The 12,919-nt window shown below is 32.0% G+C and overlaps 1 protein-coding gene across 1 annotated transcript; it reads right to left on the bottom strand.

Moving 5' to 3' along the window:
* Window positions 1-436: 436 nt before the first annotated feature.
* On the bottom strand, window positions 437-7,892 carry LOC133789183 (pleiotropic drug resistance protein 2-like). The gene is made up of 20 exons (XM_062226942.1): window positions 7,318-7,892; window positions 6,914-7,034; window positions 6,734-6,822; window positions 6,557-6,641; window positions 6,148-6,438; window positions 5,973-6,063; window positions 4,956-5,856; window positions 4,688-4,848; window positions 4,473-4,576; window positions 4,172-4,322; window positions 4,004-4,084; window positions 3,750-3,886; window positions 3,328-3,660; window positions 2,929-3,219; window positions 2,758-2,841; window positions 2,532-2,665; window positions 2,208-2,435; window positions 1,934-2,105; window positions 1,575-1,829; window positions 437-997 (listed from the first exon to the last, which is right to left on the bottom strand). Exons 1-20 carry the CDS (start codon window positions 7,680-7,682, stop codon window positions 728-730), a joined length of 4,344 nt encoding a protein of 1,447 aa, XP_062082926.1. The 5' UTR covers window positions 7,683-7,892; the 3' UTR covers window positions 437-727.
* Window positions 7,893-12,919: the final 5,027 nt, after the last annotated feature.

The following is a 12,919-nucleotide window of genomic DNA, read 5'->3' as shown; positions in this document are numbered from 1 at the left end:
TTATAATTTGGATTTATATTAATATAATTATTAAATATGTAATTTTATATTAAATATTATTATAACAATGATATTTTATAATATTTGAATTTAAATTAATATTATTAATAAATATTTATTTTTTATTAGTTGTAAAGGTATATTTCCTTAAATATTTAGAATATTCTGTTAAATATTTATAATATTCCGTTAATGTTAACAAAAAAACCGTTAAAACAAAAAATTTCTGTTATCTACACACTTTTTATATAGAAGATATATATATATTTATTGCAGCATGCCATCCAAGTAATATTTAATTAGGTGTTTAACTCCTTTCAAAAATAAAAATTAAAATAAAAAGCATAATTTTTTACTTATGAATAATGACTTTTCGTGAAAACATTGACTTAAGTAGTAATGTTATCAAAGAGGAAGAGAGGTCAAAACATGGTGGTTAAGTTGAAATGGAAGTATACTTTTCTTTCATATAATTAAATTTAGAACAATACATAAGCTTTTATGGAAAATTCAAGACAAAACCTCAACTATACAAAGATATGGAAGTAAGTATAAAAATAGACCAAGCAAAACCAAACTTACAAATAAACAATTGACAACCAATATATGTAAAGAAAAAACTAACAAATTTGACAACAATTTTCTGTTGCCCTTTTGGACTACATCTGTATAGTGTTTTGCTCACAACTATTCTATCTATGTGCTTAAGTATAACAATGAAATCAGATCACCTCCTTTGGAAGTTAAGGCACTTGATACCATAGGCGAAGACAAAGAAGAAGAGAAGAACCCAACCAACATGAGCAACCACCACAGGGATAAGGAAGTCATGGTCATAGCCCAAGTTATCCTTGAGAAAATCATTCACCCTCATTACTCTACCACCAGAAAGTTCAACATTGGTGGTGACATCACCGACTTGAGATGCGAAAATGCCATAGATTGTCCAGGCAACTGGAGAGCCCCAGTAGTACCACCTCCACCACACAGGGATGAGCTGAAAAGAGTGCAAATGAATTGTTAGTAAATGCAGCCACTAAAACTTGGTTGGAGCACTCACATTAGAAGAGCTAAAATAGCTAATATCTATAAAATATAGATAAAAATCCTTAAAACAACATCCATTGGATGCTGTATAGCTACTGTACTTTATAATATTTTACATATATCTACAGTGTTAAGCCATATTTAGAGAGAACTATTCATGTAGCAAAAGAATATTTTATTAATTTTTATAACATTAAAATATATAAGGATATTATTGATAATTAAAAAATATATTTGAAATGAATAAAAAATGTGTGAAAATATAATATTTAAATGATATAGAGAAAAAAAATAGAGAATCTGATGTATGGTAAAATGTAAAACTTAGAGGTAAAATAGAAAAATGTGTGTTTTGATAAGGTATTTTAAAGGATGAAGTAGAGCACCGGATGGGAATGCTCTTAGTATAGTAAAGAAATTGAATATGTGAATGTAGTCTCAGAAAACTATGTTAGTTGAATGATTTTCGTGTCATTTAAGAATAAGTGCTGATAAGATGAAGAGAAACTTGGTTTTGGATCACATACCGGCCTGGGAATCATGAAACCAGAGAACAAGTTCCAGAAGCTGAGGAAGAAAGACATAACAATTGCAGCAATTTGATGGCCGGGAGTCAAGGCGACAACCATCATCCCGTACATGGAGAAGTAGGTAAAGCACATGAAGATGAAGTAGTAGAAGTAGAAAAACTTCTCAGGTGTCCAATCATACCCAATCATGGAGTACAGAATCATGCTGTATATGAAGGTCTGGATTAGAACATATACTGTTTCAATAGCAACCTGCACCACAGAAAATATGAATCAGCATCAGATATAGAAGGAAGTGAATTAAGATTTTGTAGAGAAATACGTATAATCTATGTCTATAAATTTCAATGTCTCACCTGAGCAAATGCATATGGCAACTCTGAGTACATCCCAGCTGCTCTTTCACGGTAAAAGACTGTTCTTTCAACTGAAACAACAGGTTGTATAGCAGAGGCATTGCTAGCTCCAAGGAAAAGAATTGCAGAATAAGTAGCTCCCAAAAGATTGATCAAGTCCTTTTGAGTACCTCTGTTAACAAGCAACATAGTTTGCTAAGGTTTAGCATATGGCAATTATTGAAAATAGAACCATAAATTTGGTTGTAGCAGCTAGTAGGGTTCTTGAACTTACAACTTGGTTCCTTTGTCCCAGAAGATGACTCCAAATAAGACACCAATCATAACTGTCATGAAGAATCTTATGGCATTGAATTTAGAGTTCCTCCAGTACGACCAATGTTGTTTCCAGAAACAAGCCTTGCATTGAGTGAAAAAGTTGGTGGAGTACTTGGTGGGGAAATAGAGGTCCTTGACTTCCGGTTGTGGGGTGCTTAGCTCCTTGATAAGTTCCTGGTTTCTCCTGAAATTCACAAAGGAATGATGATATTATGAATACACGCATCAAAAAGGGTGAAAAAAGTGGATATAAAAGTGATAAAAGTTGCATGATTCTTACCTATAGAGGTTAGAGTTGGCATAAAGTTCTGCAAAGTCAACGTTAAGCTGAGTCTCAGCTGTTGTGGAGGTGACATCCAACATCCAGGTAGCAGGATTGTAACCCTCTTTGATCTGAGGAACGCCAGGAATAGCCTGCAAGATTTCCATTGTTGGATTTAGAGTCAAGCTAACTGTTTAGGCATTTATTGAAATAGAATCTATTAAGTGGTAGAATGGTAACAAACCTCAAAATATTCAACAAGTTTATGCGATTGGCGACCAAGTTCTCCAGCATAAATTACTTGTCCTCCTCTTTTCATCAAGAAAAGCTGCAAGGTAAAACAATGTAAGATTTGTCTTAGCACAAGCAAAATGAAATACAATACAGAATGAAGCAATTAGAATTTGCATTATACCTCATCGAAAGCTTCGAAGATGTCTATGCTCGGTTGGTGAATTGTGCAGACAACAGTTCGTCCTGTGTCCACGGTGTTTCTCACAGTACGCATAACAATGGCAGCTGCTCTAGCATCAAGACCTGAAGTGGGCTCGTCCATGAAGATGATGGAGGGATTGGCAACCAACTCTACAGCAATAGTGAGCCTCTTTCTCTGCTCAGTTGAGAGTCCATCTACTCCTGGAAGTCCTACTATAGCATTCCTCAATGGATTGAGTTCAACCAAATCCATAACTTCTTCAACAAACATCTGTAAGAAACAAAAAACTATAGTTAGCTTCATAGTTTTTTTATACAGCATGCATGATTTTCAAACTGTTTTTTATTTTTTATGTTATCAATGGTTGAAGTGACATGCCTTTCGTTTCTCTGTACTGATCTCATGAGACAGACGAAGCCAGGCAGAGTATAAGAGAGACTCGTAGACAGTGACATATGGTGAGTGAATGTCATTTTGTTCACAGTAACCGCTGACTCGAGCAAATGTGGCTTGGTTCTTTGGATAACCAGAAATGCTTATGCTTCCTTCGATGTATCCACCGGTCTTTCTTCCAGCTAAGACATCCATCAAGGTGGTCTTACCAGCACCACTGACTCCAACTAAAGCTGTCAAAACACCAGGTCTGAAAGCACCACTAACTTCTCGTAGCAATTGCAGGCGGCTATCTTCAATTCCTTGAGTCTTCATTTCCTGATAATGACAAAAGGATTTTGCATTAAGTAAGATTCATCAAGTGTTTACCTTTATTGAAAAGTACTTTTTAAGGAAAATTGGCTTACTGCAGGCATGTCAACATAGTAGTTCACATGGTTGAAAGCGAGTGATAGTGGTCGGAAGGGCAAAACCATTCCTTTATTGGCTCGATTGTTCGCAGCATTTTCGATACCATGATTGTTCCTCTCTTGCATACCAATACCTATAAGATTTTATTGAGAGTCAGATATGAAAAATAACTTTATAGAGAAGTACATAGATTGTGAAGGTTTGAAGTTATGTACAAAAGAATTTAGAATTTAAAATTTAGTTAGCTAACCTTCTGAATTGGATGCTGATTGTTGCCTTGTCTTCTTTTCAGACTCATCATCCACAATAAGAGTTTTAGTATCACCAAAAGCTAAAATTGAATCAAAAGAAAACATGTCAAAAGTTGAATAATTTGAAATAAACATTTGGAAACAAGAAAAACTGATTATCTACTTACGACTTAAATAGGTCAATGCTGCAACAAAGAGTCCATTGAAAAGAAGAGAAAATCCAATGAGTGCTCCAATACAAATCCAATACCAATATTCTTCCTTAAACAGGCCTCTTTGATCTAGAAGGACCTTCCCAACTGTGGAGTTTCCACTAGGCTGTGAAAGAGAAGAAAAAACACAGTTATCATAATTGGAAAAGTAGTTTAAACAGTCAAAAATTCCAAACTTTGAATACATGGAGAGAAAACTATTAAGAGTTCTGCAAAAATCACTGTAAGAAATCTGAGGAGAGATTTTTGAACTTACTGCACTCCATCTTTTGTCAAGAAATTCATTAATGGCAATTGCATTCTGTCCATACATCATAGGAGAAACATAGTAACCCCAAATCATCCATGGCTTAATGTCATCTGCATACCAAGAAAAAAAAAATGGTTTCCTTAAGAATATGTCTTTAATAGCTAAGTAAGAATCAATGAATTCAATGATGAAGTTTTCACAAAGGAAAGAAAAATTCTTACCTTTGGCAACAATGTAACCACCAAGGACAAACACCAATAGCAAAGTAAAAGATCCAATTGTGTTTGCAACAACCTCAGTTCTTCCAAGGGCTGCAATGAAACGAAACAAGGAAAGTGCCATCTGATGGACACCGAAGAAGGCCAAGAACTGTTTAAAGAACCTGTAAATATTGAATAAAAATGATCAATTGATGAGAATTTTCAATTATGTTCCATGTGCAACAAAATGTGAGCTCAATGAGAATTATGTTAAGATTTTCGCCCTTACCTTGCCGCAGAAGGTGCAAAACCAATGGTGTAGTATGTAAGAATGATCCAAATGCCTGATTCCAAAAATGAGATGGGAATCCTCAGTGCCCAAATAGGCAATGCAAATGCCCAAGCAGGGTAAAACAATGAGTCCCTTTGTTTATAGAACACAGGAAGCCTAAAAACTGTCATGGCAAGCTCAGCCATCCCATTGAACATGACATTAATAAGACTGAAAAAGAGTGCTCCCCAAAACTTTGCTCCATCTTCTACACGGCCAGTTTTCATTTCTGTTCTTAAGAACACAGTCAGAGCAATTATAGCCATGATTGTGATCTGAGTAGTCTTGAAAATGTAGATAAAAGAGTTTCGCTTCATCAACATCCATTCCCTTGCAAACCCTGCTTTAAAGAGTTCCTTATTGGAGATACCATACTTTTCTTTCACAAGTGCAGCAGGATGAGTTGAGTTTCTATCATATGGAATTCTCAGATCTTCAGAGAGCCTTTGACCGACATGAAAGGTGCCGAAGGCACTAGCAAAGTCACTAACTGAGATGTATCTGTAAGGTTGGTTCCTTTGAAACCAATACTGCTCTTGGTCCTTTTTGGAAGTAACTTCTTGCAGAAAGTCAGCAACACCTTTCCTATCTGGGCATTTGAATCCCATAAACTCAAAGAATTCGAGTACATTCTCACGAGGCCCTTGGTATACAATTTTACCTTCAGAAAGAAGGATGATGTCATCGAAAAGATCATATGTCTCAGGTGCAGGCTGCAGCAGAGAAATGACCATTGTCACATCCATAACATGAACCATTTGCCTCATGAACTTGACAATCTGAAAGGTGGTGGAACTGTCCAACCCTGTTGATATTTCATCCATGAAAAATGCTTTTGCTGGTCCAACCAACATTTCTCCTGCATTATATCAATCAATGGTAATTTCAATTAGAGTTGTTTGTGAATACATTTAACAGCTCAAGCACAAGCATGAACAATTTCAACTTTTAAGTTTATAAAAAGTCAATTATTACCAGTTGTTACACGCTTCTTTTGTCCACCAGAGATACCCCTTCTCATGTCATCACCAACCATAATATCAGCACAGATATCTAATCCAAGAATCTGAAAATTTTAAAAAATAAAACATGTTAGATTTGCACAAAAAATAAAGAGAACTTGAACAACTGCAAAATGGAAGGAACAAACCTTTAGAACATAATCAGTGATCAAATTGCTTTCTTGGCCTTCCATAGCCGTGGCTTTCATGAAGGCATCAATCTCAGGATCTGGTTTAATTCCAGCTGATTTCTCCCTTTTAGACAACTCTACCAACAAGTCATATCTGGTTCCAACACCGAGGCATCGCCCCGAGAAATCCAGTGTTTCACGGACTGTCATCTCACCATAGTGAAGATCATGTTGACTAATATAAGAAGAGGTTCTCTGAGGTACAAATTCCTTAAGATCATGGCCACAGTAAGTTACTTGTCCAGTTACCTGTTTTTCAAAATCCCAATATATTAGTTCAAATGAAGGAAAAGACTAAACTTGTAAACCTATTAACACACCAGACTTGAACTGATACAAAATAAAACAGACAAAAATGAAAACACACCCTTAAATCATCGTCGAGTTTTGCAGCAAGAGCGCGTAGCAGTGTCGTTTTTCCTGAACCAGGAGGCCCAAGAAGCAGTGTCAACCTGAAAATGAACAAGGAAAATTAGCTTATGAAGAGAGTTTCAAGCAAAGTTATTACAACATGTATGTGCAAAACTAGTGAACATGAACATACCTTGAGGGTTTTATAATACCGCTCACATTTTGGAGTATCTTAACAACTCTTTGCTTTGATGGAGTGAGTCCAAGAAGTCCAATAGCTCCCTATTGGAATAGATTTGTGGTTAGACAACTCACAAAGTAAAATCATAAATTGATAAAAAAAAAATGGTATGAGTTGAAGATTTCCAAGTACCTCAATCATGTTCAGACTGGAATTCAACAGAGTTGGAAGAGCTCTGGTGCCTACATATGCGTCTCCCTCAATTGATAAATTCTGGAATCGAACTTCAACCTTAGGAATATCAATGCCTACTCTGTTTTCCAGAAACAAAAAACCAAATAAGTCTACAGTCAATAATCAAATATCCAAAGTTCTAAATCCATAGATTTATGTTTAAAGTTTAACTAATCTTAAAAGTTTCTGACTAAAAGACAAACACTATATGTTCATGGGTAAGCTCAAAACTCATAAATGGCCATTTTAAACTTCAACTCAATTTCATTCTTTCAATGTTTTTATTCATTTTCCCAGTAACCAAACAGTCAAGTCCATCAAAGATCAAAAGACAATTAATAAGGACTTTAAAAAGAAAGAACCTGTCATTTCTGGCTCTGAGTCTCTTCAACAACTTTTCATTATCTTCCTCAACAACTTTCAATATACTCTCCATCAACTGCTTCTTGTCTTGACTACCAAGCTTAGTAACATCAACCTCTTCACTTATCATCTTTCCATTACTCGTCACCTGAGTCAACATCCCTCTCCTCATCCTATCATAAGTCGGCAACCGCTCTATGGCGGCCCACCGCAGCTCCTCCTCATCGTTCTCATGCGTCGATTGCCGCGCGCTCCGCTGGAACACGTCCGGCGCGTTCCACATTTCTCTCACACTACTAGACCGCCAACTCCTCCGGCTACTCGTCTGCCGGGCTAAGTCATCTCCGGCCAAAGCAGCCGCCATGTTTAAACCTCAGAAAAACCAAAACCCACCTCTCAAAATCACCTCAACCTCTCAAAAAGCTCAAAGCTAGTCCAAATTGGATCAAAACCAAACTGCCCACTTCAAGGAATGGTGCTTTCTTTCCTTACAGCTTGGAAAAACTCCTCCCCACTTGCTTGTCCTTTCGATGAAAATGTGGGGAGTGAAGAGAGATATTTTCTTTCTTTTTTCTGTGAAATGCAATGAATGAAAAGCTTTATATAGAGAGAGAGCTTTTTGAGTGGAGAAGCTTGGAAAAATACGGCTTTGTCTGAAGTCTGAACCAACTGTTTTTCAAATATTTTAGTTATTTTTGTCATTACTTTTTTTTGTAAATTAAAAATTAAAAAATATATATATTTTAAGAGTCTCTGGTCAAAATCAGACTGCATAGCATAGCCCTCCACCGCGGCCTAATTTTGTATTATCACGTTTGAGAATGAGTAATAATCACCTGCTTCGCGCTTCTTCTTTGCGCTGTACAACTGGGTATTTTTAGCCGTGGATTTGACACTAGGGTGATTGTAATCAGATCCAACGGCTGAGATTGAGATAAATTTGTTACTGTTAACATTTTGACTTATAAGCGTGTGCAGAACAGAAGTGAGGATCGGTGCAAATTTCAAATGCTGTATTTCTCTGACCAATAGAACTTGGAAGTTTCTTTTGGAGGACAAAAAAAAAAATGATTAACTAATAAGTTTTAAGTTTTAATTTTTTATTTTATTTTATCCAAAAAAGTACAAATTCATGAAATTTCCTCGATGAGAGCCTTGATTTATATGTGACTTTCATTATTTATAACTTGGTTGACAGCTTGGATTTTTTTTTTAAAATTTATTTAGGACATTAGACTACCACCTCAAAATTTTATTAAGAAAATTAATATAAATTTTTTTTTTTAATGTATACTCACCTTTATTTATTTTTGGGTTTATACTTTTTTTTTTGACCATGTTTTGTCTTGTTACCTGTTTGGACTATGCGTTTTGTAAATTATTCAAATAAACCCCTAAACTTAATTTTGATAAAGAAAAAATTTAATATAATAACACATTTGTTAGGCAAAATGATTTTATTTTTGTTTTAAATTGTTAATTTGGTAAATTATTTATACTTTTAGCTCAGAAAACTTTGATTAAAATCGAGTTTAGGGTTCTATTTGAATTATTTTACAAAATACATGGTCTAAAAAGTTATTTGTCAAAATACAAGATCCAAACAGGTAATTAGACAAAACATAAGATCCAAAAAAATATAAACTCTTTATTTTTTTTCTCTTCTTTTCCATATTCTAAAAAGATTCGTATAAGTAAAATTTATTTCAAATATTAGACATAAAAATTAAAACAAATATATAAATATATACGAAAACTTGTTAAAGTAATTTAAAAAATATATATTATACTATTAATTTTTATAAAATTACGAAGGCAAAATAAAAAAAAATGAAATTAACACTAAGAAAAGATTAAAGAAAGTAAAAAAAATTAGAAAAAATGTTAAGAATAAATTAGGTAGTGTTTATTTATTATATTATTTAGAATTTAGAGAAAATTGTAGGAATTTATTTTTTAAATAATATATATAAATAAAAATAGAGAATTGAAATAGTAGTACTCCTAATGGAGTTTTGATGTGATCTTATCGTTATAATTGCACCCAAAAAGTAAAGGGTTATGCAATCTTTTTCTTTTTCTTTTTCATATTTATTTATTTTTGTATTCTGGGGACATTTGGTAAAGAAGAAGGTTTTCTTTTTTATTTTTTATTTTATTTTTATTATTCTTTACTTTATATTTTGGGTCCTAAATTATTGGTAAAGTAATCCATAAAGCCTCATGACATACATGATCCATCAAAAACTATTGAAATGTCCATTTTTACAAAAAAGAAGAAATTCTCTCAATTTAATTATGTGTATTTATATAATTTTTTTGTACATGAAAACTTTGGTTGATAAAGAAATAATTTCAATTCCACAAGTGTTAACTTTTTAATAGTTATTGCATCAGAATAATAATTGAATTAAAAAAAATTACAGATACACTCAGCTAATCTGTATGTTGTTTTATAGTTAGACAATAAATTTTAATATAAAAAAAGTATACCCAATTGATTTTGATAGAAAGAGTAATTATTAGTTGCCAAAATAATATTTTTAATGTTAGGTAAGGGTATATTTTTAATATCATTAGATATTGATTAGATCACTAGCATAGTAAATAATGTTCTACTACTATTAGCATGACTTTTAAGCTAAGATTCATATATGAAGAATTGACCTAGCGGTTGGGGCCTCTCGCTTTGTTCCAAGATGTTGGAGGTTCAGTCTAGACCTAGGCTAAAAATTTGTAAATATGTATATATGCCCGTATTAGCTTTCTAAGGTGGTAGCTTGGTCCCTAAAGTGGTGGTGTTGCTGTAGTTTCTGCTCCTTCTCATGATGAGGTTCGATACTCTTTCCTCTCATAAATATTCCTGGTCGGTTATGTCGAGTTGGAAGTTATAAATAGAATTATACATTATTATCATATTATGTAATACAATACAAATTTAAAAAGTGATAGTGTTGCTGTAGTTTCTGCTCCCTCTCATGATGAGGTTCGGTACTCTTTCCTCCCATAGATGTTCCTGGTGGGTTATGTCCGGTTAGAAATTATAAATAAAATTAGAGATCATTATCATATTATGTAATACAATACAAATTTAAAAAGTGGTGGTGGTTTTCTGCTCCCTCTCATGATGAGGTTGGATACTCTTTCATCCCATAAATGTTCTTGGTGGGTTATGTCGGGTTAGAAATTATAAATAGAATTAGAGATTATTATCATATTATGTAATACAATACAAATTTAAAAAATGGTGGTGTTGCTGTAGTTTCTGCTCCCTCTCATGATGAGGTTCGGTACTCTTTCCTCCCATAGATATTCTTAGTGGGTTATGTCCGATTAGAAATTATAAATAGAATTAGACATCATTATCATATTCTTTAATACAATACAAATTAAAAAAAAAATAAGTGAAGACTTGAGATATTTTAATTTATTATTCACTATTATAAAATATGGAGTAGGGCCCATGATTACTAAGATGACTTTGAAGAACATACACACATTTTTCTTGTCCTAAAGCCTAAAGAGTAAACTATAAGTAATTTCAACGCCTTCTAGAAAATATATAGTTGGCTAAGCCAAAATATCACGTAGTCATACTATTAATTTCTTAGTGATTATTCTATCTTGCCAATTGTGGGGTCCTTTTCTTTATAAACTATAATTTATAATTTTGTCGCAATTTACCAAAAAAAAAAAAATATTAAAAAAAAACCCATTTCGAATTTTCCAAATATTTTTAGAAATATGATAATTTTCAACAATGTTTGCATGTGATTAACTTGTAAAATATCTTTCTTTTGCTCAATCAATCCTTTTCGATTCGTTTAGAGAAGAATTGTTGCGTTGATCAGCAGCTTTGTGATCGAGATTATCTAGAAATATAGAATACAACCAAAAGAAAAATATAAATGAGTTTTGTTTATTTATTTATTTATTTTCCTATGGATAATGATGGTCTATTTTACAAGAGTTCCATTGAAGATCTTGATTTGTTCTTGAGATTATCTAGAAACTCTTAGTTGATTATATTTATCTTAAGAGGAAAAAAAACAAAAGGGAAGTTGATCTAGTTTTATTAAAATTCAAATCTTAGATACACATTAATTTTTGGAACCATGTACACATATAATTATAATTAGATAAAAAAATAATAGTATTAATTTGAAAATTATTATTATTATTGTTCTTACTACGTAGATCATAGAGGAAACATACAATTCTTATATATAAAATATTTACTTTTTTGGGGTGATAGAAGAATCTCTTTTAATAATTTTATCAGAACAATTATTATTATTATTTTTAAAATTTTCCCCATTTTTTGGTCATTTGACTAGCAATGGATTGGGGTTTTTCATATATTTTCCATGAGAGAATTTTTTACTTTTAATACAAAGTGATCAAATATTTTCACTATTAGTTGGTTTCTTGACTTTTATTTTTCCTTTTATATGTTTCTCAAATTTATAAATAGGTTGATATCTAGATTTTCTTGCTTGAATATATCAATGTATTTGAGTTGAAATCTTGATTTATTTGATGAATTATTTGTGCTGATTTTTTTAATTGAAATGTTTTTCTTGCTTTGAGATTATGTATGAATCACGTTAAATTTATTGATTAAATTAAGATTTTAATTACAAATCTCAATTTTAGTATTTGTTTTACTGTCACGTTTTGATATGTGATGATATTATGGGTTCAAATATCACACTCATTATTAATTTGATCAATTTGGGTCAGAAAATAGCAAGTTTAAAGTATTAAAATTAAAAAATCAATGACCAAACCGTCACAATATAAATAATCAAATGTAATGTTAAAATTGAAATGTTAATAACTAAAGTCACAACCTAAATGACCAAAGGGTGAAAATATTAATTACATATGCTCTTACATACATTTACTTTATGTTTGAAACTTGAATTTTAGGTTGGAAAAAAATTCTAAAATATATAATCTTCTCTATTTCTCTTTTTTTTTTTTTTAAAAAATTAAAATTAAAATTAAAACTAAAATAATATAAATTTTAAAAAGGGGGTTCTCAATTTAATGTCATTTTAGCAAATTTAAACTTTTATAAATTTATTTTAAAAAAAACTATTGTAAATTTTAAAAAATATTTTTCTCTATCTTTTCTTTATTTTTATTTTCTTTTATAAATTTTTCTTAAATGAAATTCAAATTCCAAAGGCCAAGGCAATAGGATAAGTAGAGGTGGTTCCCTCACTTAAATTTTTCTTTGCTAGGTTTTTTTCTTTATTTTTGTTACCACTACTAAAAGAAAAAAAAAAAAGAGTTGGCTCCATCACTGATAAAATTAATTGTGACCAAAATAAATTCAGATCAAGTGGTCATCTTCAACCTCAAAAATCTATTGAGCTAAGCCAAAAAAAATATATAAAAGTAACTTCATTAATTAATATAAAAGTAATATCTAATAAAGATCTTTTAAAGAATTACTCAAAATAAAATGAATGATAGTGTATTAGCTAGGGTCATGGTCCAAACTAGTATACCAATGCACTTATTAATCTTGGTCATGATCAAACATTCCAATTACTATATATAAATATATATTTAAGTAGGGTTGAAGATGAC

This window comes from Humulus lupulus, chromosome 7, assembly GCF_963169125.1.
Source record: "Humulus lupulus chromosome 7, drHumLupu1.1, whole genome shotgun sequence".
NCBI lineage: Eukaryota > Viridiplantae > Streptophyta > Magnoliopsida > Rosales > Cannabaceae > Humulus > Humulus lupulus.
The sequence above is the reverse complement of the archived record's forward strand: the minus strand, read 5'-3'. Positions and strand labels throughout refer to the sequence as shown.